At 41.4% G+C, this 25,846-nt stretch overlaps 1 protein-coding gene across 1 annotated transcript in view; it reads left to right on the top strand.

Moving 5' to 3' along the window:
• The window catches only part of LOC139734396 (zinc finger SWIM domain-containing protein 7-like), an 84,549-nt gene extending 60,214 nt beyond the window's left edge, over positions 1 to 24,335 (top strand). The window contains exons 2-7 of the mRNA XM_071645184.1: positions 13,113 to 13,201; positions 13,871 to 13,892; positions 14,340 to 14,445; positions 15,104 to 15,182; positions 22,997 to 23,022; positions 23,859 to 24,335. Of these exons, the coding sequence (XP_071501285.1) occupies positions 13,123 to 13,201; positions 13,871 to 13,892; positions 14,340 to 14,445; positions 15,104 to 15,182; positions 22,997 to 23,022; positions 23,859 to 23,984 (438 nt within the window). The 5' untranslated portion in view covers positions 13,113 to 13,122 and the 3' untranslated portion in view covers positions 23,985 to 24,335. The remainder of the gene's footprint in view (positions 1 to 13,112; positions 13,202 to 13,870; positions 13,893 to 14,339; positions 14,446 to 15,103; positions 15,183 to 22,996; positions 23,023 to 23,858) is intronic.
• The last annotated feature ends 1,511 nt before the right edge of the window (positions 24,336 to 25,846 follow it).

The raw sequence follows: 25,846 nt of genomic DNA, 5'->3' as shown, positions 1-25,846 counted from the left end.
GTCCCACATTGTGTCATCCATGAGGTGCCATCTTGGTAAAGTTATAATTTGTCTTCATAATTGATATCTCGCTACTTCCAACATTTTGTCAAAATGACATTTGTCGTGATCATGCACAGGATTTATGATGTTACATTTTTATCCGTCCCCAAGTAAACAGAACATTTTCCCTGTCAAAACATCTGTTGCTCCATGGGAAAAATTTTGCATTTTTTTTCTCTCTTGCCAATTGCACTTAAAATTGTACAGGTCTATGATGTGAACATGTTTGTTTTCATTGAAACAATTATCTTTTAGTTAATTGCCCCTCAAAGTACAGATTGTGTGTGTGTGTGTGTGTGTGTGTGTGTGTGTGTGTCTATGTGTTTATGAGGTTACTCAACCAAAGTACTGAATGCTAAGCTTTTTGCCATTCCTTCATGGAAAAAGTGAAGGATTTATTCAATTTTTTCTTTGATCCAGTGTAAGCACATGTTTGTTTGTTTGTTTGTTTGTTTGTTTGTTTGTTTGTTTGTTTGTTTGTTTGTTTGTTTGTTTGTTTTGGCAGTCTTGCTGTCATCAGCGATGGGACTGGGAAAGGAGTCTACATCATCTGATGATCATGTGATCAGTCTTCTGCTATCATGTGCCAAAGTGGATGTTGATCTAACGTGAAATGTTATGCGATTGTCAGATTATTGTCTATCCAGAGTCATATTATACAGAACCGGTAACTCAACGAAGACTGCAGGGGAATCCCCGCTTGCATGTGCCCTCGCTCGCGAACTCATCGGTATGGTATTTTGGTCACTGAGTACGTACACATTCCGTGTTTACGAGATCGAGGTTATACAGTCAAACCATGGAGGTAGAAAAGTTTTCTACCTCCATGGTCAAACAATGGAACTACCGGTAATATGGCATGCTAAAAATTTATCGCTTTCACGAAGCTCTGAGGTCCGGCAACTTTTTTTATTTCGAGGTGACCCATAGCCGATAAATCTCCCTCCTTTTCGGTTATAGCATACGACCGGTACTATCAAGGAGCTTTAAACACACACACACACACACACATACACACACGCACACACACGCACGCACACGCACACACACGCTGGAAACCCATGAAGTACGATCAGTTCCTCCCTCAAGTTTCTTTGGTGTTCATGTGTGATTCTTATCGATACTGACTACTGTTCTGTGAAAAAACAACAAAAACGTTATGTAATATTGCAATTTTGATGTATTGTTCACTCTCGATTCAAACGTCATGAGTGCAACTGAACCAAATAAGCAAGAAATTAACTTCTACCCGGAAGGTTGGCATGTACTCGTTCAGTGTATATCTGACAGGCATGAACTACAACAACCGCACAAAATATTTTGTTGATTGCTCACTTGGGGTTTAAATGCTCATTTAAAATGCGCTGCGAATAATACAAATTCCCCCCCCCCCCACACACACATACAAACACACACACGCACATGCAAGCTCCACGTAGGCGTGTTTGGAGAGATGCCAATCGTGTGCACAGACGGGGGATTTACGAGTAGGCCTATTGTACTCGATCGTCTGTTCAGGGGAGAAAAATGGTCATGAGGCTATTGGTAGCTTCCCATGTGATGTGCACACAGTGCACAGGAGCTTGGTGCGAGTGTGTGGGTTTCTTCTCGCTTACATACACACCAAAATGATAACAAATAGTAGTAAACGGAATTCATTCATTTCTTTTCCTCACTGCGACACGCACAGAAGTACTAGTACTCAGTTCGCAGTGACGCGCTCCGCGTTCTCGTCTCTCGTTATAAAAAGTGTTACACGGCACGGTAAAAGAAAAAAGAGTCTAACAAAAGTTGTTCTCCCACCTTACTCCAAGTATCCATGAATAGATCATCATCACCCAAATACGTGACATGCTGTTTGAACTTTTTGAGAAAAATGTTGTGAGTAAAAAAGCACCCACAAACGAAAAATGGCTTGGCAGCACTCGTCCGTTCCATATCCATCGCTGCGCCCAGGCTGTCCGCCGTTTGCCGCCGCCGGCTCGCGCGGCGCATGTGAGGCTAGGCGCGCGCGTGGGCATGGGTCGGAGGCACGTCACAGTGGTCGAAGGATGTAAACAAGTTGGTGATCATGACGTACACGTGCACGTGTTTGTATACAGGCGTATTTTACAGGTGCTAGGCTAGGTGGTGCAGGTCAAACCGCTCAACGGAGGATACTAGCAAAGTATCCGTCCGTACCTGTGTACCTATCTGGTCATTTCAAAAGGAGAGGTACAAGACGGCCATGTCATGATAGGATCCATGTGGCAGATGATCACCGGATTGCGTAAGACGTAGACAATGTACAAAATGATGTGTAGTTCTATTTTCTAAATCTTCAGTTAGAGGGTTTGACTGAATGTACTGCAAAGTGCAATGTTTATGATATGTGATGTCGCGACTAAATTACACTTGTGTCAGGTACCGTGTGTACAGCGACAGGGCTGTCTGTGTATCTAGTTACTAGTGATGATTAACCGCAGCAACGACCCCATACGGACAAATACTAGACCGGGGTCCCAGAGCATTTATTCAGCTGAAAAGGGTCACACTTTTTGATGGTCTCATCATGTAAGGATGTGGCCAAGGGTCAATAAAATGAATTGCTGGCCAGTCACATCCTGTACCGTAAGCCTAGGGGCCACAAAAAGGGACCCCGAAAAATGGATTTATTCAGCCGAAGGGGGTCACGGACAAAAGTTGGTGGATATTGTTCCTTTGGGTGTACTTATCATGAAAACAGCAATGCCAGCTATTTTATCCTGTACGGGGCCCCAGACAGTAGCCCCAAAGGGCCCCACAAATATGGTGTTATTCAGCTGAAAAGGGTCACGGCTAATTTCTTTTGCAATGGAAGTAGTTCCCATCAGAGATATCCAAAACACCAAAGCCAGCTATTTTATCCTGTACGGGGCCCCAGACAGTAGCCCCATAGGGCCCCACCCCCCATAGGCCTACGTACAAACACACACAAACATTGATTTTATTCAGTTGAAAAGAGTCACGGCTAATTTCTTTTGCAATGTAAGGAGTACCAATCAGAGATATCCAAAACACCAAAGCCAGCTATTTTATCCTGCACGGGGCCCCAGACAGTAGCCCCAAAGTGCCCCACCCCCTGTAAGCTCTACGTACAAACACACACACACACATTGACTTTATTCAGCTGATAAGAGTAACGGCTAATTTCATTTGCAATGGAAGTAGTACCCATCAGAGACATACAAAACACCAAAGCCAGTTATTTTGTCCTGTGCGGGGCCCCAGACAGTAGCCCCAAAGTGCCCCCCCCCCCAACACACATACTCACACAATAGTTTCATTCAGCTGAAAAGGGTCACGGCTAATTTCTTTTGCAATGGAATTAGTACCCATCAGAGAAATCCAAAATACCAAAGCCAGTTATTTTATCCTGCATGGGGCCCCAGACAGTAGCCCCAGACAGTAGCCCCAGACAGTTGCCCCAAATTGCCCCCTTACCCCCTCCCCCCACACACATTGATTTTATTCAGCTGAAAAGGGTCACAGCTACTTTCTTTTGCAATCGGAAGTAGTACTCATCAGAGATATCCAAAGCACTAAAGCCAGTTATTTTATCCTGTACGGGGCCCCAGACAGTAGCCCCAAAGTGCCCCCTACACACACACACACACACACACATATATATATATATATATATATATATATATATATATTTTGTTTCATTCAGCCGAAAAGGGTCACGGCTAATTTCTTTTGCAATGGAAGTAGTATCCATCGGATATCAAAATACCAAAGTCAGATATTTTATCCTGCACGGGCCCCCAGACAGTAGCTCCAAAGTGTTTTGCTTTATTCTCTTTATTGTTTGCATCTCTTCTTCTTCTTAAATATGCGCTCCTTCGTCTTCATTTTCGCGACAACGACAACGCGTCCTCCTGATCATCATCAGTTTTGCTGTTCTGGCAAACATTTTCCAGCGTATCGCATACAGTGGACTCCCGTTATAACGAAGTCCTCGGGACCGGCAATTTTCTTTCGTTGTATCGAAATTTCGTTATAACCGAATGAATAAACAATGAAAATACATAGAGTTTACAATGTTGCGGCCCTAAATTTTACTTCGTTGTAACCGGAATTTCGTTATAACCGTGTTCGTTATAACGGGAGTGCACTGTAATTGCATGCATAATTGACTCTGGGAAAGCGTAAGAACAGCGTAGCTAAAGGGGCCAACAGCGTTATCGAAGCAGGAATGAAGCGTCGTAGGAACAGGCCTTGATTTTATACGAGAGTAGAGAACTAGGCCCCGTCACACTACAGCGTATAAATCAGCGAATGCCTAGCGGATGGGCAAAATTTGGCAAAGTCCAGATTACGCTCGTATCCGCTCGAATTCGCAAGCAAAATGTGGTTTTCGAACGTTCGCCTGACGAATGATGAGCATATGCTGACCGTGTAACGAGCGGATAAAGTAACGAATGAAAGCGAATGCGTAGGCCTACAGTCCATCCAACAGATGCTGAGCGGACAAAGCGAATGAGCAGCGAATGCCCAACATATGCAGAGCGATACTGCGGCAATTACGTGACGGATCTCGGATGACGCACACGGTCTTTACCAAATCATTTTGAGCAGTGACAGTGTCAAGTAATGTTGTCCCTCTAAAAAAAGAAGAGTGAAATTGTTCACTCATGAAGGAGTAAATAACAAAAAAGAGTGTGTTTCGAGTGAAATTGGAGTGACTTTGGAGTAAAAATGTTCATTTTCACTAATTTTGGAGTGACCTCAGGGATCACTCGAAGATTTTGGAGTGATCTTCTTTTTTTAGCTAGTTGTGACTGCGAAAATGGCCCCAAAAAGAAGGAAGCCGAAGTAACCACCAAGTACTCCTGATGTCACTCATTCAAGATTCCCCTAAAAGTGTACTTCCTTCTGATGATCACGTGACGATGAGGTTGGTAGTCCAACATCCTCCATTGCGTCTGGTGCCTCCAACTGGAGTCGAACTTTCACAATTCCCAATTTCCATTCAGAGATTCCCATTTACTACAGGTTGACTTTTATAGCAGTGGTTTAGAATAATGTTCTCTTATTACTTAATGTCAGAATACATATAATGAAATGTCATGTGGGGGGCTGTGGCATAGTGGATCCGACTCCCGAACCGAGGACCCGGGTTCGAATCCCGCCCAGTGCTTACATTCTTGGACAAGATTTTTTTTTACCCACGATGTCCTTCTCGACCCAGGTGTATAAATGGGTACCTGGCAACGCTGGGGTAATAATAATGGCAGGGCCCTCTGGTAGAGCAGTGACAACACTGAAGAGGCTACCCTGGGCAAATAAGACCCTTTTTTTCTTATCATTATAATTATCATCATTATTATTATATGTGCTATATATGAATATCTATTTTTTATCTACGTTTGATTAATGTGTGTTGCTGTGCACATTTGCTGGGAGAATTTGGACGAACGGCGGACGAATGAGAAATTAATGCAGAGCGACCAAAACTTTCAATCAGCGGATGCTAAGCGAACACAGAGCGGATTGTCATTCCGTTCGTCATCCGCTCAAGATTTTGGACATGTCCAAAATCAAAATTTTGCTCCGGCGGATCTCTGCGAATCTCTGCGAACAGCTAGCGGATACAACGGACTTCAAGCGGGTCACGAACGACGAGCAACGGATGTGAGCGTATGTCCAAATTTTCGGATCCGCTGGGCATTCGTTGGCTCGATCCGCTCTAGTGTGACGGGGGCGTCGTTAAAGCGGGAAGGTCGTGCTTTGATCAAGAAAGCGGCGCAGCAGCGGGACCATGTCGTCGGTGTCTAGTTTAGACTTATATATTTCCCGTTCTTGTGCCGCTGTTACTACGGTCAGAAAAACCTGGAATTGCTACGCTCATCCCGCGGTATTTACACTGTCACTGCTCTCTCCCCGTTTGAGCTACGATTCAAAATAGGTCAATCTTGATGGGAAGATGAGGAAGAAATTTTGAACCAGTTCAACATTTCTTCCCGATCTGTAAAATTGCCAGATCCAACCCCATCACCCAAACGCTGCTGCTATAACTCCCGGTCCCCGTACACTTTTGCCGCTCTCTCCCGATCTGACAGATTGAATTCTTGCGGTCGGCTACACGTCACTTCCGGTTGACTGGAGGGAAAACAAACAGCTTGCAAACGCTAAGCCTGCATAATGCGCATACTGCATGCTGTGCATGTGCGACGCGTATAATTTATGTGCAACTCTACGCAGACATCATGGGGATCGACTGTTTTTCATTATTCATTTTGTCATTTGTGCCATCATTCATGAGATACATGCACCATGTCTTGCCAGCAATATTCTAATAATCTGGATCCTGTCGATCGATCGGTCTCGGTATTTTGCCAAGTTGAAGGCAGTCGGACTGGACCTGTGCCCGTATGAAATCGCGGCAGGACTCTGGATCAACGACCCGACAAAATGGCCAGATGTGCAGTATACAATCTCTTTGAGTAGGCCCTACCCCGATATCTACGCTTACTTTACCTCATAGAAACTTCAGGTAGGGCTATAGGCCTAACGTTAGTACTGTAGTAGGCTCAGGGTAGGCCTAGGGCCTAATCCTGCCGCCCGCACAGCTACAGCAGTACAGCTTGCGCTAGCGCTATGCTCGCGGGGCGCCCCGGCAGAAAACACGTACAGCGTTCACTCCAGGCTCACGCGAGTGGTTTGTTTTCACTCCAACGCTATCCATGACCCCGTGACACGCAAAATACCCGGATGTCCGACCATGAGAATAGATCGGGATGCAGATCTTGATAGTGGAATTACATGTGGGGACACTTTAGGAACACTCCGTGGGGCCCCGTACAGCTATATAACTGGTTTCGGTGTTTTTGATAACTCGTTGAGTACTACTTCCATTGCAAAAGAAATTATAGCAGTGATTCTTTTCACTTAGAATAAAATAATACGGGAGCACTTTCCAGCTACTGGCTGGGGGCCCCTTAACTGGATGGGTTTGTGTTTTACGTATCTCAGCTGTTAATTCCACTAGCTGCCAAGGAAAATGGGCATACATGACTCTTTTCACCTAAAAACACTTAATTCATATGGGGTGGGAATACCTTGGGGCTATACCTGTCAAGGGCCCTGCATCCGGGCCAATATCGCACCTCTTTTAATCGAATTCTTTATTGTTGAATTAAATTTAGCAAAAATTTCGCCTAGATGACATGGTAGTTCAATGTCATATTAATCTCTTCATTCAAATTTATTTTGAAACATTCACATTACCTCTAACCTTATTCTAAATAACACTTTTTCAACTGAAATCCATATATAAGACAAGTGCCATTCCACTATCCGTTCATTCATAAATTCATAATGATATAGTCACGTGATTACATGCTGCGCTCGTTCATTCAAATTGATTTCTGGCCATCTAATTTAACATGTTCTGCAGTCAATTAAACAGATATGTTCATGCTTGGCCTCTTTCCTTTATTCTTTCATCGTAGTTATTGTTTTGTAAGCATCATAGCATTTCATGTTTTCGTATTCGTTTAAGAGACTTTGACACCATTTTTTAACGTGTTTTTTAAATTCAAAGAAGTAAGAAGCCACAAATTATCTGGCCGTTACGAGCACTTTATTACGAGCGGTCGGCCAGTTCCAAGAAGTCAAGGTTATGATCCTCAAATGTTTTGGGTTTTTTTTAATAATTCTTTCTATGTCTTCTAGAGATATACGTCTGTATCTATTGTGCTGTCATGACTATAAAAAATGAAGTTAATCTGCATTACTGGTACACGTATAGGCCTATAATGACATGTATATGAAAGAGAAGGAGCGTTACTAGTCTGGTTACAGAACAACCTAATCCAGTTATACTAGATAGGAAATATGATACTTTTACTGCTTTATAACAGTAATTCATAGATGAAACGAAAACACACATAGAAAGACATGTTAAAATGATCTGAAACAAAGAAATAGCATGATTTGAATTTGAATGAACACGTTTGGAATTTGACTGTCTTTCGCGAAATTTAATGGCTGAAATACCCTTTTCGGCAAATCAAGGCGAATTTGAATGAACGTAGGGTACCAGCCAATTTGAATACACATTTTACGAATTCGAACCTTCTATCAAATGAACCAACAAAAGTGCGAAATTGGCTGGGAAAACCTAACTGGCTTTGATGTTTTGGGTATCTATGATGTAAACTAAGGCCTACTTCGACTGTAAAAGAAAAACTATGACTCTTTTCAGCTAAATGATGTCATAATAATTATGTGGGGGAGGGGCACTGTATGGCTACTGTAACCTGGGCCCAGTACAAGATGAAATGACTGGTTTTCGTAATATGGTCATCTTAGATGTGCACTTTACAGAAGTATGCTTCCTTTGCAAATTTCTTGAGTGTTTTGCTACTGTAATCTATGGGATCCCGTATACAGGATAAGATGACTTGCTTTAGTGTGTTTGTGATATCTCTGTTCAGTAGGCCCTGATATTAACGCTACAAAAGAATTTGTAAGACCATTTTCAGCTGATTCACAGTACATGTATAATTGATGGGACACTGTGGAGCTACTGTATGGGGCTCTGTGCAGGATAAAATAACTAGCCTTGGTGTGTTGAATATCTCTGATAGGTACATGTACTTCTTCCAGTGCAAAAGAAATTACCCGTGTTTGGGGCTATACTGTGCGGGGCCCCGTACAGGATAAAATAACTGGCTTTGGTATTTTGGATATCTCTGATGGGTACTACTCCCATTGCAAAAGAAATTAGCCGTGACCCTTTTCAGCTGAATGAAACTAATGTGTGTGTGTGTGTATGTGTGTGTATGTGGAGAGGGGGGGGGGCACTTTGGGGCTACTGTCTGGGGCCCCGTACGGGATAAAATAACTGGCTTTGGTGCTTTGGATATCTCTGATGGGTATACTTGCATTGCAAAAGAAATTAGCCGTGACCCATTTTGGCTGAATGAAACTAATGTGTGTGTGTGTGTGTGTGTGTGTGTGTGTGTGTGTGTGTGTTGGGGGGGGGGAGGGGGTGCACTTCGGGGCTACTGTCTGGGACCCCGTACAGGATAAAATAACTGGCTTTAGTGTTTTGGATATCTCTGATGAGTATGCCTACTACTTCCAATTGCAAAAGAAAGTAGCCATGGTGACCCTTTTCAGCTGAATAAAATCAATGTGTGTGTGGGGGGGGGGGGGGAGGGAGCAATTTGGGGCTACTGACTGGGGCCCCGTGCAGGATAGAATAGCTGGCTTTGGTGTTTTGGATATCTCTGATGGGTACTACTTCCATTGCAAAAGAATAGCCGTGACTCTTTTCAGCTGAATGAAACTAATGTGTGTGTGTGTGTGGGGGGGGGGGGAGCTCCTTTGGGGCTACTGTCCGGGGCCCCGTACTGGATAACATAGCTGGCTTTGATGTTCTTGGTATCTCTGATGGGTACTCCTTCCATTGCAAATGAAATTAGCCGTGACTCTTCTCAGCTGCACGAATGAAATCAATGTTTGTGTGTGTTTGTACGTATGACCTATGGGGGTGGGGCACTTTGGGGCTACTGTCTGGGGCCCCGTACCGGATAAAGTAGCTGGTATTGGTGTTTTGGATATCTCTGATGGGAACTACTTCAATTGCAAAAGAAATTAGTCGTGACTCTTTTCAACTGAATAAAATCAATGTTTGTGTGTGTTTGTACGTAGGCCTATGGGGGGTGGGGCCCTATGGGGCTACTGTCTGGGGCCCCGTACAGGATAAAATAGCTGGCATTGGTGTTTTGGATATCTCTGATGGGAACTACTTCCATTGCAAAAGAAATTAGCCGTGACCCTTTTCAGCTGAATAACACCATATTTGTGGGGCCCTTTGGGGCTACTGTCTGGGGCCCCGTACAGGATAAAATAGCTGGCATTGCTGTTTTCATGATAAGTACACCCAACGGAACAATATCCACCAACTTTTGTCCGTGACCCCCTTCGGCTGAATAAATCCATTTTTCGGGGTCCCTTTTTGTGGTCCCTAGGCTTACGGTACAGGATGTGACTTGCCAGCAATTCATTTTATTGACCCTTGGCCACATCCTTATATGATGAGACCATTAAAAAGTGTGACCCTTTTCAGCTGAATAAATCTTCTGGGCCCCCGGTCTATACGTACCGTACTGTGTTACAGCGCCCCGCGACGGGGTTAGTTAATGATATGCTAGAAACTATACACAGCCCTGTCGCTGTACACAGTAAGGCGTCTGGTCGGGCTAATGTCCAGTAATGATATGCATGCTTTATCTACACACACACTGCACTGCACTGTTTTATTCAGATAACGGTATAGAAAGATAGATTGTTAAAACATTAAATAAAACCAGAGACTCCAACCCCAAGCACCTTCTGATCTGGAGATTCTCCCGCCCGAAACCTCAGCAAACGGGAGACTCCAAGTTGATGTGTGCGAAGCGCGAAGTTCGTACTGAAATCCTAGGGTTCTGATGTTCTCTGGTCTGGTGCTTTCTAAGGCTTATTTTTTCAACACACGATAGCAATAAGTAAGAAAACCTTCCCACCGGGAGACACAGAGCCAGGGCGGGAGAAATCAAATCACAAGCGGGAGAACGGGAGATTTTGCAAAAATGGGCTTTCGGCGGGAGATCTCCCGTCGAAAACGGGAGAGTTGGAGTCTCTGTAAAACTAGAGACTAACAATTTAGAGTAAATTTTAGGCCTAACACAAAATTACAGGCTGGTCTTCTACTGACACGATCAGATGTTCCGTTCAGCTCAAGTGGCTGAGACTAAATAAATGGTTAGAGTAGAGTCTATACTATATGTTATTATACTGTTACTGTTCAAGATGACCGTTGCCGAAGATGTGATGTTACCTTGATACCTTGATACCTTGATGTAGTAATCCCTTGAAGCAGCTTGTACATGAAGCTATACTGGGATGAACTCGGAACTGGGTGTCATGAGGGGGTGTCATTCAGTGTATGTACAGATGTCTCACTATCATACAATAAAATGTGAGTATAGGTGCTCAGTGCGAGTAAAAACAGCGTCGATCCTCTTACACAGTGGCTGATCCAGCAGGAGGCTGCATTGCCCTGAGGATGGGCAAAGCAGCTCCTTGGAATAATGTTGGGTTGGCGGTGCTTACTACGGGTCCCGGCAGGCGATTCCATAGTCTTATGGCTCTTGGGTAGAATGAATACTTGTGGGAGTCAATGGTGGATCTAGGGATTGTGTATTTGAGTTGGTGATCTTGTCTTCCGATGTAGTTAGCTGGGGTGATATCGGGTGGGAGGGGCATGGCAACCAGGTGATGTTGGATTTTGTGAAAAAGTGTGCATTGTGCAAGAAGGCGGCGAGAGTGAAGGCTATCCCATCCGAATGCTGTTACTAGGGCTGTGGAAGATGATGTTGGGCTGTAATCACATAGGACAAAACGGGCTGCAGACTTTTGTACTTGCTCGAGTGAGTTGATATTAATAAAAGTAAAAGGATTCCACACTGCACACTGTTATCAAAAAAAAAAAAGAAAAAACATGTAGAATTCACATACCGACTGGTATCAGTATTTGTTCTATTTAATCGCAGTCTGGCAGCATCACGTTAATTGGACCATTTCAATCTTGGTTAGAGGAGGTGAGATGTTTATCATGCTTTGGTGAGAGTCGGGAACTGAAGGAGAATACAGCTGTATAATAGACCATTAACTGTTAGATTTCTACTATGAGGACGCGAGTAGGAGTAGAGCTCCAGCGCTCTAAAGTATGTGTATAAGATTCTAGATCTAGGGTGAAAATACACGAGATGGTGGACTGCACTTGGAAGAAGAAATTTACTCGGCAATAATTGATTGGCAGACAGGTCTAGTAAGTAGTATTAAGTCTGCTGATCCTTAATTCTATTGTTTATGTCAGGAGGAGGGCATTTCCTCAGACAGAGTTTAAATTCAAATTTAAAAAGGAAGCTATCAAGTCGAGATTCCCACTACACGCTAACACTAACAGAGCAGTTAGAGTTGCACAAATGCTGAGAGAGCTCCAATCAATGGCAGTCTCCTTGATCCATGAATGTCGAGTCCACGGCGAGGTCACCATAGCGTACAAAATTTATCAGTGGATCTATTGTTATTCCAGCTATGCCGCCTTTCTTGCAACATTCTGGGACTACCGGTACCAAGCTAGAGGACATCACCTACAATTTAATCATAACTGTAGAATTCTTTCCTACCACGTAAACTAGTACAGTTTTTTTCCCCCAGCGTCGTGTATTGTGGGATATTCTACCTTTAACAGTGGTTTCAGTTCCCATCTATTGACTCTGTACAGAGTCCCTATAGCACCGCTCACCCTTGGTTAGCTCTCCAGATGCGATGTTTTTTTACTCCCACTTTTAAACAGCACCCGGTGTCATTGGGTATACTCTTGGGCATAGAGATTGGAAGCAAAGCTTATTTGTCCCATTGTTACTGTTCTGTTCCGTCTCAGGTAGGGTTCATACTAAAAAGATTGGCTGTTTCTCCAGTATCTTTCTAGAGAAGACTTGACTTGGTTTATGTGGGCAGCTTTGATGACTTCCTCAGGTAGTGCATTCCAATTGTTTACATTTCTTACATTTCTCATCATGTGTTCAGAGACTCCAACCCAAAGCACCTTCTGATCTGGAGATTCTCCCGCCTGAAACCCCTAGCAAACGGGAGACTCCAAGTTGATGTGTGCGAAGCGCCAAGTTCCTAGGGTTCTAGATGCTCTCAGGTGCTATCTAAGGCTTTTTTGTCAACATACAGTAGCAGTATAAAGTAAGAAATCCTTTCCAACGGGAGACACAGAGCCAGGGCGAGAGAAATTAAATCTCAAGCGGAAGAACGGGAGATTTTGCAAAAATGGGTTTTCGGCGGGAGATCTCCCGTCGAGAACGGGAGAGTTGGAGTCTCTGTGTGTTCCTGTGGTTGCTGCCTCACTAGTTCATGTATGAAAGTACCCTTCAAAAATGTTCTACTTTCTGTGGTAGTTTAAAATGCATCATATCGTGTAGATAACACAAAATTGAAATTGTGATAGATTACCATTATTTATTTTTTTCCTTTCACAGGTCAGGAAGTATGGCAGCAAAGGTCATAGAAGAAGTTCATCTTGAGTTACTGCAGCATGCTAAAGCTGTTCATGAGGAGCATGGAACTTGTAAGTATAAAAGATAATTTAAAGTGTTTAGTTTGCATACAAATTAACATTCATAGCAATCATTTTATGTGTGGTCATGTGTTCTAAATTTGTCATTACTTGCAACATAAGCTGAGGCACTGTTGACAATAAATTTTGAGAGAACCATAGAAGATTTTGTTGTGTAGAGTCTAGTGTTCTTGTGTTTCGTTCAAACATTCAATTTATACCATTGTAAAATTCATTCTGTACTGCTCCTCTTGCTGTTTAGTGTATTTAGTTAACCTGGAAGCCAAATTCAGGATACAAAGAACAAAAAGTATGGTGGCACCCTGCATATTTGGATCCTCAGATTTCAGAAGTCATGAATATTTTTGATAATAGCAGGAATCCACCCAATAAGACACACACAGAGAAAAAAATGCTGTGAATGTAAGTCTTTATTTAGAACTTTGAATGAAATTATGTGAGATAAATTTGTAGAGAAATTTATTGAAAAGAAAAGTTCTGTTTATTCTGTATCGAGATAAAAGGAAAATTTACATGACAGATGATATAACATTTTCTGTTATTATTTTCTTGATGTCCTAAAAACAGTTGAAATGCCCTTGCTCAAAGATTCAGTGTATGAAACGGATCTGAGGTTGATATCTTCATTTAACTGCTCTTGTTTTCTCTTTCCTCTTGCAGTGACCGATGAAATACTGTCAGCGTAAGTAAGAAAACAAATAAACAATAATATAGTAAGTAGCAATGTGTCAATTCTAATGTATGTGACTTGAAAATCAAAGCAAACTCATGAAAGTTTTAAATTTCACTATAGAACTTACACTATTTCAAAATACTTTGGCAGCATGCTTCAAAAATAAAGTCAGAAGTTCTAGACCTCACAGCATTCACAGACTATGAATTTTAGACACCGATAAGCAAGGATTTCACAGTTTTCATTTAAGGAAATCCTGCATATTTACTTTTTTTTTCAGGCTACTTTCATGTATAGTTTTCATTGCTGTAGAGTTTGCTTGAGTAGCTTGTTGAAGGATCATTTTGATATCTGTATGTTGTTCATAGAAGAAGTGCACACATGAAGATTACAGTGATGCTAGTGTGTACCAGCAGTATCTTGAGAATATTTGGTTTATTTCTGTCTCTTAACCAGGTTGCATTTCATGTTTGGTCCTCCCTTACTGCAAGCCTTGGATCTCATTGACCACCAAAATGTGACCAAATTAACTGGCACCCCCTCTGGGAGAGTAGTATATGAGGTAAACATGTTGGTTTGTTAGTCTCTGATGTCAACATTGATCATAATTCATTTATTGCAGTGTCTTTATTCATAGATAGAATTACACATTCATTCAGGTTCATGATTTTGTTATTGTACCCGATGGTTTCTATATTGCTTGCTGTGCCTCATGCCTCTGCCGAAAGGAGCCTGTGGCATACTAGTTATCAGATCGTTTCTCCATCTGTCATGATAAAATTATGATCCACAAACTTTTGTCAATATGTAAATGTTGGGCCACAATGATGTCCCTTTGGCAGAATATAGGCCTACAGACTTCTGGAGAAGGTGTAGACATCCCAGTTACACACGGACAACAGTCTAGTTGCTCTAGTTCTTTCGTTTTTCAGTGATAAGGTTTATTTTATTTTGTTATTTTTTTTTCTGGAAAATAGCTCCTGGTTACACTCATATCACCAATAGAATATCAGTTTAGCTGTGTCATGTCTGTTTTGTGCTAAGCTCCAAAATTAAAATTGAATTTGATACTAGCAGAGGCAAAGTCAACTGAATGTTCTGATTGCTTTCTGCCTGTAGAAAGGGTACTGCAAGCCTTTGGTCTCCTTGTATGTGATTTTCAATAGGCCAAACTGCATTCTCCACGTATTAAGTCTTTGCTTATTTCCTGTATCACACAGGTCGTTGGCAGTTCTGGAACACCATATCTTTGTCTTCCAAGTGCCCAGTATTGTCCTTGCCCATTTTTTGCATTTTCAGGTAAGCCATAATCCCATGGATACACATGAATGTGCACTGAACTATTAGCTTATGGTGATAAGCACAATCACGGTATGCAATCATGACTTTCTCAGTTTAAAAAATTGTAACTTCTAAAAGAATGTACCAACTGACTTAAAAATTCACATGCAGCATGCTAAGACATCAGTAATCACATGTGGTAATACAATAGCTAATTTCTTCTCATTTACTGTTAAATATCAAAGATTGATTACCAAAAAGTCCCACAAAACCCATGTAATGCGTCAAAAAAAGCGTTTTACAACTTACGTAAAATCAAGATTTGAGGTCCGAATTTTAAGTCTACCCCTATGTGTTTGGTATCAAATTAATGGATTTCTTCCTGGCATTGCTTGCATGCAACAAAAAAACAGTGGTCCTTTCAGCTGGAGAAAGTTATGAGGTCTGAAGTCCCGTCCTGGTAGGAGTGTAATGCTGGCTTATTTTTGTGACATTGTGACCTTTTAACCCGTGCTGTACAGCTATGCATGGAGAAACAGCTTATTTTTCTACACTACAACATGGTGTGCTGTTTGCCAATAAATGTTCAGCCGGTTTTGAGTTTTGAGCCATTTTCAAATGCTGAGGAAAATAAGTGCAGCCGTTTTTCAGTATTTTCAATGAGGTATATCCTAATTTGACTACTTAAAAGAATCTTTTCCCCTTATTGAATATCCTTTTTTTTTCAAGCCAGGAATTGTACATATATAGAAATCTATTGTGTGAAAATTTTAGCAAATTTGAGCGATAAGAACTTATTTTTTTTTATTTTTACAAAATGCTGAGAAAAAAAAAGACCGATCCATGCCCATGTTATACTGCATGAAGGTGATATGATAAGTGTTCAGTGTTCATATTTCAATGCATGTTCAATTCTAAAAATATCATAAGCAAAAACATAGTATTTTGGCTTAATCATTGTTTGAGTGTCACAGCTTGGATATCAACTCAAGTCATCATAAATCTCACATTCATTCTTCTATCTGTGTTTACAAACATGAGAATGGATCCAAACACTGTGCACACATTCAAGGTCAAACTGTACAGATAATTTTTTGATGAAAAATATCATATCTTTCAAAGTACCAGCCCTAATTTCATAAAACTGTGTAATAATGGCCAATATATGTCTGTTACCTATTCCTGAAAGTTTCACCTCTTCACTCTTTGGCAAAAAAGTGAAATATGATAAAATATGTAAAAGTGGTTTTATTTGAATTCAAAATAATGCCTACAAAATTGATCATTCATTTCGAGAAGTGAAAATATGACATTTATTCATATTTTGTGATATGTCATGGCTATGTGCTGGTGGTGAAGAAAGGGATATTTATCAGGAAGTTCAGCAATATCAGATGAAAAAAACATTCTCCTTTTTTTTTATGAATTTTTCCAATATACTGTATTAGTCATTTTAATGTAATTCGACCCCCCTAATTAAAATGCTAATTTATGCACAAAAAATGCAAAATTTGGACTCTTTCTTTACATGAAATGAAAATTTGAACACTCCGCTACAACAAACAGCAAAAAAAAAGCATTTTCACCAAGTTTTTTCATTTTTCCCCTGTTACGCAATTGCATACCCTGATTGTGCTATTGACCTCATGTATTTAAATGTCTGGCATGCATCATGCTTTTATAAATACTTTTTACAATTTCAGCTTCTTTTTGAAAACTCCGTGACAGATTTTCACTGAACTTGTAAGGTAGCCTCCCATCATGTTTGCTGTGTTCTTCGTAGTCGATCACATTCTGCAAGATGCTTGAAAAGTGAACTTGATTTTAGTGCTTAGCCCTGCTGGGTCTCATCATGTTGTTGTTGTTGTTGTTGTTGTGTGCGTGTGTGCGTGTGTGTGTGTGTGTGTGTGGGGGGGATTTGTGTTATTTGCAGCGCATTTTAAATGAGCATTTAAACCCCAAGTGAGCAATCAACAAAATATTTTGTGCGGTTGTTTTAGTTCATACCTGTCAGATATACACTGAACGAGTACATGCCAACCTTCCGGGTAGAAGTTAATTTCTTGCTTATTTGGTTCAGTATCGATAAGAATCACACATGAACACCGAAGAAACAGGGAGGAACTGATAGTACTAGCCTAGGCCCCCAAATCAAGCAGTGACTATCAAGAAAACATGTATGCTGCCCTCTGTCATTCACTTTGGGTAATGCAATGAAGAACTGGAGAACGCATGGAAGTGTTGCATAGCCCACTTCACCTCAATATGTATAAAGGTGAAGTGGGCTCGGCCTCGTACATGATGGGTGCTGCATTATTGTCTCGCCCACCGGAGGTGAAGGCGAGACTAAGGGATCCAAATGGCGTCCGTCCGTCGTCCGTCCGTCGTCCGTCCGTCGTCCGTCACAAATGTTAAAGTTTACCTGCAAGACTCTCTTATGATGCATAACTTGGCAACTGTTACAGCAATGGCAGTCACACTTGGGTGATAGAAGCACTAGGGGTATCTTCATGTTATGGTGTTGTCAGAGGTCATGTGATGATGTCAAAGGTCATTTGAGGTCATATATTAAAGAGTATGTGCAAGACTCTCTTTTCTACGTTAAAGTTTACCTGCAAGACTCTCTTTTGACAAATAACTTCACATAAGTTGCTTGGATTACAACCTAACTTGGGTCATAGATGCACTGGGGGTACCTTCATGTTATGGTGCCGTTGGAGGTCACCGGATAAGGTCAAAGGTCATTTGAGGTCATACGTTAAAGTTTACTTGCAAGACTCTCTTATCACATGTAACTCGACACATGTTGCTACAATGGCAATCAAACTTGGGTGATGGATGCACTGGGGGTACCTTCATGTTATGGTGCCGTAAGAGGTCACATGATAAGGTCAAAGGTCATTTGAGGTCATACGTTAAAGTTTACTTGCAAGACTCTCTTATCACACGTAACTCAGCACATGTTGCTACAATGGCAATCAAACTTGGGTGATGGTGAGAGATGATGTCTCTTGGGAAGTTGAAGGTAACCACAAGGTCAAAGGTTACAGACAGGGGTCAACGAACTTTTAGGGCCCAATGTTAAGTTTTTAGGGCGCATTTCATTTATGGCTCATAACTTTTGATCCCTTTGTCCGTTTGTGACCAAACTTGGATGGAAGATGTCCCTTGGGGAGGTGAAGGTCGTCACAAGGTCAAAGGTCACAGACAGGGGTCAACAAACTTTTAGGGCCCAATGTTATGTTTTTAGGGCACGTTTTGATTGTGGCTCATAACTTTTGATCCCTGTGTCCGTTTGTGACCAAACTTGGACAGTAGATGTCCCTTGGGGAGTTAAAGGTTATCACAAGGTCAAAGGTCACAGAAAGGGGTCAATAAATTTTTAGGGCCCGATGTTAAGTTTTTATGGCGCGTTTCGATTACGGCTCATTACTTTTGATCCCTTTGTCCGTTTGTGACCAAACTTGGATGGTAAATGTCCCTTAGGGTGTTGAAGGTCACCACAAGGTCAAAGGTCATAAGCAGGTCAATTAACTTCTGGGAGTTATAAAAAATATTAATTCCTTGTGCGCGAATGGGCGAGACACAATTTGGCGATTGCCTTGTTTTTATGTATAGGTGTGATGGAGGAAAGACTGCTGGCAGACGTTGCAGTATGTTCACTTTGTCTTTAATTCTGAGCTTTCAACTGAGTTACCAGTCTTTTTCAAGGGCATGGGACGCATACAAAAACGCAAAAAAGCAACCTTGTACGTGATGGGTGCTGCATTATTTTTATACCCCCGCCAAACGAAGTTTGAAGGGGGTATATAGGAATCAGCGGACGGTCGGTCGGGCGGTCGGTCGTCGGTCCGTTGCAAATCTTGCGTCGCGAACTACTTCCTCAGTTTTCAACCGATTCCCATAAAACTTGGCACAGATGTGTGCCTTGGGTTGTAGATGTGCAAGACGTATTTTTTGACAGTACCCAAAAGTACGTTGCCATGGTAACGGCATATTATGGGCAAAAATGGGTACAAATCTTGCGTCGCGAACTACTTTCTCAGTTTTCAACCGATTCCCATAAAACTTGGCACAGATGTGTGCCTTGGGTTGTAGATGTGCAAGACGTATTTTTTGACAGTACCCAAAAGTACGTTGCCATGGTAACGGCATATTATGGGCAAAAATGGGTACAAATCTTGCGTCGCGAACTCCTCCCACAGTTTTTGATCAATTTTTATGAAATTAGGTACAGATGTTCATCTGAATATGTTAATGTGCAAGACACATATTTCCGCAGTGGCAAAAAGTGCGTTGCCATGGTAACGGCATGTTGGTAAAATATAGGGCAAATGCTTCATGGCAAAACTGCTTCATCAGTGTTCTTCCAATTCTCATGGAATTCATATTGAATGTTTGTCTTAGGATTTAGGTCAGCATGACACATTTCTTGACAGTGACAAAAAGTATGTTGCCATGGTAACAGCTCACATATTATGAGCCAAAATGATGGAAAATTTTGTGTTGCAAACTACTTCCTCAGTTTTTGCCCAATTTCCATGAAACTTGGTACAGATGTGTGCCTTTGGTTGTAGATGTGCAAGACACATTTTTCGACAGTACCCGAAAGTACGTTGCCATGGTAACGGCATATTAATGGCAGAAGATCAAGGAAAGATCTTGCGGATTTAACTACTTCCTCAGTTTTTTGACCAAAGCTTATCAAATGTTGTTTTGACCAAAGCTTATGAAATGTTGTTTGGCAGGGGTATAACCAGTCACTGTAGCGACATTTCTAGTTATGTATAGGTGTGACGGAGGAATGACTGCTGGCAGACGTTGCAGTATGTTCACTTTGTTGTCTCGCCCACCGGAGGTGAAGGCGAGACTAAGGGATCCAAATGGCGTTCGTCCGTCGTCCGTCGTCCGTCCGTCGTCCGTCACAAATATTAAAGTTTACGTGCAAGACTCTCTTATGATGCATAACTTGGCAACTGTTACAGCAATGGCAGCCACACTTGGGTGATAGAAGCTCTAGAGGTATCTTCATGTTATGGTGTTGTCAGAGGTCATGTGATGATGTCAAAGGTCATTTTGAGGTCATATATTAAAGAGTATGTGCAAGACTCTCTTTTCTATGCTAAAGTTTACCTGCAAGACTCTCTTTTGACAAATAACTTCACATAAGTTGCTTGGATTACAACCTAACTTGGGTCATAGATGCACTGGGGGTACCTTCATGTTATGGTGCCGTTGGAGGTCACAGGATAAGGTCAAAGGTCATTTGAGGTCATACGTTAAAGTTTACTTGCAAGACTCTCTTATCACATGTAACTCGACACATGTTGCTACAATGGCAATCAAACTTGGGTGATGGATGCACTGGGGGTACCTTCATGTTATGGTGCCGTAAGAGGTCACATGATAAGGTCAAAGGTCATTTGAGGTCATACGTTAAAGTTTACTTGCAAGACTCTCTTATCACACGTAACTCAGCACATGTTGCTACAATGGCAATCAAACTTGGGTGATGGTGAGAGATGATGTCTCTTGGGAAGTTGAAGGTAACCACAAGGTCAAAGGTTACAGACAGGGGTCAACGAACTTTTAGGGCCCAATGTTAAGTTTTTAGGGCCCATTTCGTTTATGGCTCATAACTTATGATCCCGTTGTCCGTTTGTAACCAAACTTGGATGAAAGATGTCCCTTGGGGAGGTGAAGGTTGTCACAAGGTCAAAGGTCACAGACAGGGGTCAGCAAAGTTTTAGGGCCCAATGTTATGTTTTTAGGGCGCGTTTTGATTGTGGCTCATAACTTTTGATCCCTATGTCTGTTTGTGACCAAACTTGGACGGGAGATGTCCCTTGGGGAGTTAAAGGTCATCAAAAGGTCAAAGGTCACAGAAAGGGGTCAACAAATTTTTAGGGCCCAATGTTAAGTTTTTACGGCGCGTTTCGATTATGGCTCATTACTTTTGATCCTTTGTCCGTTTGTGACCAAACTTGGATGGTAAATGTCCCTTAGGGTGTTGAAGGTCACCACAAGGTCAAAGGTCATAAGCAGGTCAATTAACTTCTGGGAGTTATTAAAAAATATTAATTCCTTGTACGCGAATGAGCGAGACACAATTTGGCGATTGCCTTGTCTTTCTCTGCCAGCAGTTATTCCTCCATCACACCTGGATTCCTAATTATACAGGGCTTGTCACTAACTTTTTCTTCTTTTATTTTCTGGTGACCTATTCAGGATTCTAAAATCTCTAAATCTGAAATTTTGGTGGCCTGGGAAAACAAAAGATGTGTCCCAAAATAAATGGAAACATGACAATCTAGTTTGAATCAATGCTTTGATTCTAAGCCTTTTGGGAAATTTGGTAGCTTAACCTATATATTTTTTATGCCTCCACCACGAAGTGCGGAAGGCATAATGTTTTCGGGTTGTCCGTCCGTCCGTCCTTCCGTCCGTCCGTAATGAATTTTGTGGACAGCGTAACTAAAAAACCTTTTAAGGTAGCCTAATAAAACCTGGCATGTATGTGTATTACGGGGTGAAGTTGTGCCTATCAACTGTTGGGCGCACATGCTCAAGGGCAAAGGTGAAAAGGTCAAGGTCAGATACATAAAATTTCACTATTTCCACCATATCTATGCCATGCCTGCAGATATTTTCTTGAAACTTAGTGTATACATGTATTACCCAATTAAGATTCTCAGGTGAAAGTTTGGGGTCATGAGGTCAAAGGTCAAAGGTCAAAAGGTCGAGTAAAAATATTAAAACTTCACTTTTTTCTCCGTAACTTGGAAATTGTTCAAGGTATCTTCATGGAACATTAGTATATATACATGTACTGACTGGCAGTGATTATCTAGAGAATTTAGGGTTCATGGGGTCAAAGGTCAGGGGTCAAAGGTCAAGGGCAATACTTCAAAATTGTACTATTTCCCTCATATTTATGCAATGCCAGCAGGATTACTTTTTTGACACTTAGTGTATGCATGTATAACCTAATAGAGATTCTCTGGAAACTTTCTCTCTTTTTTTGCCTCAAAGGTCAAAAGGTCAAAGATCAAGGGAAAGTGCTGAACTAACTTTTTCCTCCATATCTCGGAAGTCGCTCAAGTTATCTTGACTCTTTCTACATATTTATGCATTTTCTGCCTGACAGTGATTATCCTATGAATTGTAGGGTCAAAGGCCAGATGAAAATGGTAACAATGTACTTTTCAATACAAAAATTGCACTCTTCTCCATACCTTGAAAATTACTCAATACATAAACAATATGAATGGGTCAAAGTCAAGTTAAGGTCCCTAAATCCCCAAATACATGCTCTCCTATTCATCCAATTAAACCTAGGTCAAGGAAGGTGAACATTCAACACATTTGTGACAAACTTGTCATTTTGATATTTTGCCAATTTTGTGAAGATGTAATCACACATTGTCCACATGTACTATAGACCTATTACAAGAATCATGCCTTTTGGCGGAGGCATACCAGTCGCCTTAGCGACATTTCTAGTTTATTTTTATTTTTTGCCCCAGGCCACCAGGCCACTGGGCCGCTGCTAGGACTAGCCCTGGTTTATATACAACGGGTATATATGTATGTGTATGTGTGTGTGTGTGTATGTGTGTGTAAATATATGTTGTTGTTTTTTTAGTTTGCCTTCTTTGTAACCATATTCTGGCTCCTGACCAAGGTGTTCCATGATATCTACCATGTTAATCTAGAAATGCTCAACAACAGTCATTTATTGTGTATTTGCTTGTGTTACTGACTGCCCAATGTTTTACTTTGTTTACTGTTTGTAAGAATTATCAAGAACTAGTAATTTTATTCTCTTGCAGTAATCAAGAGGCAAGATGCACCCATGGTGAGTAATTACTTGTGCTAGAAATTATATTCAATTTATTTCTCTTATGGCTCACAAGCTTTCATCCATTGATTAGTAATTTCCAAATGAAAAATATCAAATACATGTATTCAAAAGGGCAATCATATAGAGTGGTACATTTTCATATGATTTTCCGCAAACCAGATGGTACAGTGTACTCCCACTATATCGAACATGGTTTATGGAGAGAGAAAGAGATCTGAAATCAGAGAGTAACATGCAAAATGTGAACATAAGAAGATGAGTGTGAATTTGACAGAAATGAGGCAAAATACTGAAATTCAGTGAGTCCCACTTTGTGTCATCTAGGAGGTGCCATCTTGGTAAAGTTATAATTTGTGTTCATAATTGATATCTCACTATCACATTTTGTCAAAATGAAAATTTTCTTCAAAGTATGCATTTTCCATGATTATGTACAGGATTTATAATACATGTATTACGTTCTTGTACATTCCCAAAGAGATGCATTTTACTTATCAAAACAACTGTTGCTCCAAGGATGGCAATGTTGCATATGTGGGCCTCATATTCAAACATTCAAACCTTCCCATTTTTCCCCAAATGTACTCAAAAATGTTTTACAGGTCTATGGCTTGAATACACATGTACAATGACATGTGTGCTTTCATGGGAACAATTTTTAAAGTGTCAGTTACCCCTCAAGGTACAACTTTTGTGTGTGAGTGTGAGTGTGTGTGTGTGTGTGTGATTGTAAGGTTACTCACCCAAAGATTATTGTACTGAATGCTTAACTTTTTGCCATTCCATCATGAAAAAAGTAAAGGATTCATTCTGTTTTTTCTCTGATCCAGTGTAAACACATGTTGGCCGTCTTACTGGCATCAGCGATGGGACTGGCAAAGGAGTCTACATCATCTGATGATCATGTGACCAGTCTTCTGCTATCATGTGCCAAAGTGGATGTTGATCCAACGTGAAATGTTATGTGACTATAGACATTTAGATTGACAGATTTTCTGCCAGAGTCATATGTAATCTGTGTGACAATAAAGAAACTCCATATAGAGAGATGTGAGTGAGTAGATGTGTTGGTTCATTTACTGTCACTGCTACAGTGTATGAAAATGATCCCTTTAAGACAATAATTGGATACACTATACCCAGCTCAAGTATCCAACATGTCATGTTGAAAGAGATGGATGGAAGTTAACACACAAAGAGAGAGAACCTCAATGATGCAGCAATGAATAGCCCAAAGTCATGGTGATATTTGGTGATATAACATCTGCTAGGAAAGACAAGACCAAAAAAATAAAAGTCTAAGTCCATGTAAGACCCCTTTCAGTGAAACCCACAAACTTCAGAAAGAGAAAGGCAGTCTAGCAAGGATTTTTTTAAATGTCCCGGTATTATATGTACAGTGTACGTACTGAGTTACCTGTTGTGGTCCAAGAAGTAAGCAATCTATGGGAAGGTACACATCTGTAGAGTACTACATTAAGAATTCTCCTTCATGGGCTGGGCTTAATATCTATTGTTTTTCCATTATCAGCATTATAAATTCAGTGGTAGACCACAATGTTGACTTATGCAGCCATTTAAAAAATCCAACCTTGAATTGTTATAAAAAGAGGGAAATACACTGTATTTTGAATGTGTGTGGGCATTAGAACATGTCAATTTGAGCATTCAGTGGTAGACCACAATGTTGACTTATGCAGCCATTTAAAAAATCCAACCTTGAATTGTTATAAAAAGAGGGAAATACACTGTATTTTGAATGTGTGTGGGCATTAGATCCAAGTACAATAAGCCAGTTCATAATATGTTCACATGCATGTGTGGGTCAAATGACCTTTATATTTTCTCGGTTGGTTAAGCACTTCACTTGTTATAAAACTGTCATGATGCATAAGCTTGCTTGACATAACAATTCATGGAATTCATTTTTAAACAAAGCATGAACTTGTGCAGACCAGGTGACCAGAATAGTCCGCCAAATGGGACAAGCGTCAATTTCTTTGTATGCATTGTATACTTTAAAGGCCGTGTCACACCTTTCCGGGCAAGCTACGCGGGCTTGTGGCGAGGAGGTAGTTTCCAGCACGTAGAAGATTTTCAGCGGGCGAACAAGAATGTTTGCAATTTTTATTCATGCCTTGCCATACCGTATCTGGGGAAGTTTTGTGGCTTGACTTGCGGGGAAACAAATTAATTCCCCGGAGCTCTCCACAGTTGGTCCGCACCTGACAGTATTTATAGCGCGTAGTTGCCCTGAGGTGCTCACGCAAGTCCGATTTAACCGCAGCCAAGTTTTGAGCATGACCCAAACTTTTTCCGGGTGAGTCGCAGGAATGCCCGTAGAGGTCCACGCAGAACGCCAGTAGGAGGCCCTTAGCGGCAGAACTTCCCAGGCAACTCCCACGCAGGTACTTCGCAGTCCCGTATGCAGCCAAGGTAATGAAATTCTGTGGGATTTCAGCCATTCCATTACAGGAATTCCACTGAGTTGTGAGCCCCCACGCGACTGGTACAAATGTCACACAGTATACTCGCAAGTATAATTTAATTAGAACGCGTCCAGCAAGTAAGACACATGCGCTGACTCGCTCAAATCCTTTTCCGCCCTCAGGAATGTCCGGTATGCTAGAAAATCCCTACACGTAACAAGCCCGAGTAGCTCGCCCGGAACGGTGTGACAGGGCCTAAACACGGTTGCGGGTATAAAAATATGCGTGCGCACCTCCGGGCGACTACTTTTGAGATACATGCTAGGTACTGTCATGTGCGGATCTATACGGGGACCTCCGGGTAGTCAAAATTGTTCTTTGCAAGTCGC

The sequence above is a fragment of the Diadema antillarum genome, unplaced genomic scaffold (genome assembly GCF_040938485.1).
Source record: "Diadema antillarum isolate AM-2024a unplaced genomic scaffold, OU_Dant_1.0 seq00000525_RagTag, whole genome shotgun sequence".
Lineage (NCBI taxonomy): Eukaryota > Metazoa > Echinodermata > Echinoidea > Diadematoida > Diadematidae > Diadema > Diadema antillarum.
Note: the sequence above shows the minus strand (reverse complement) of the source record. Positions and strands in the feature narration are given on the sequence as shown.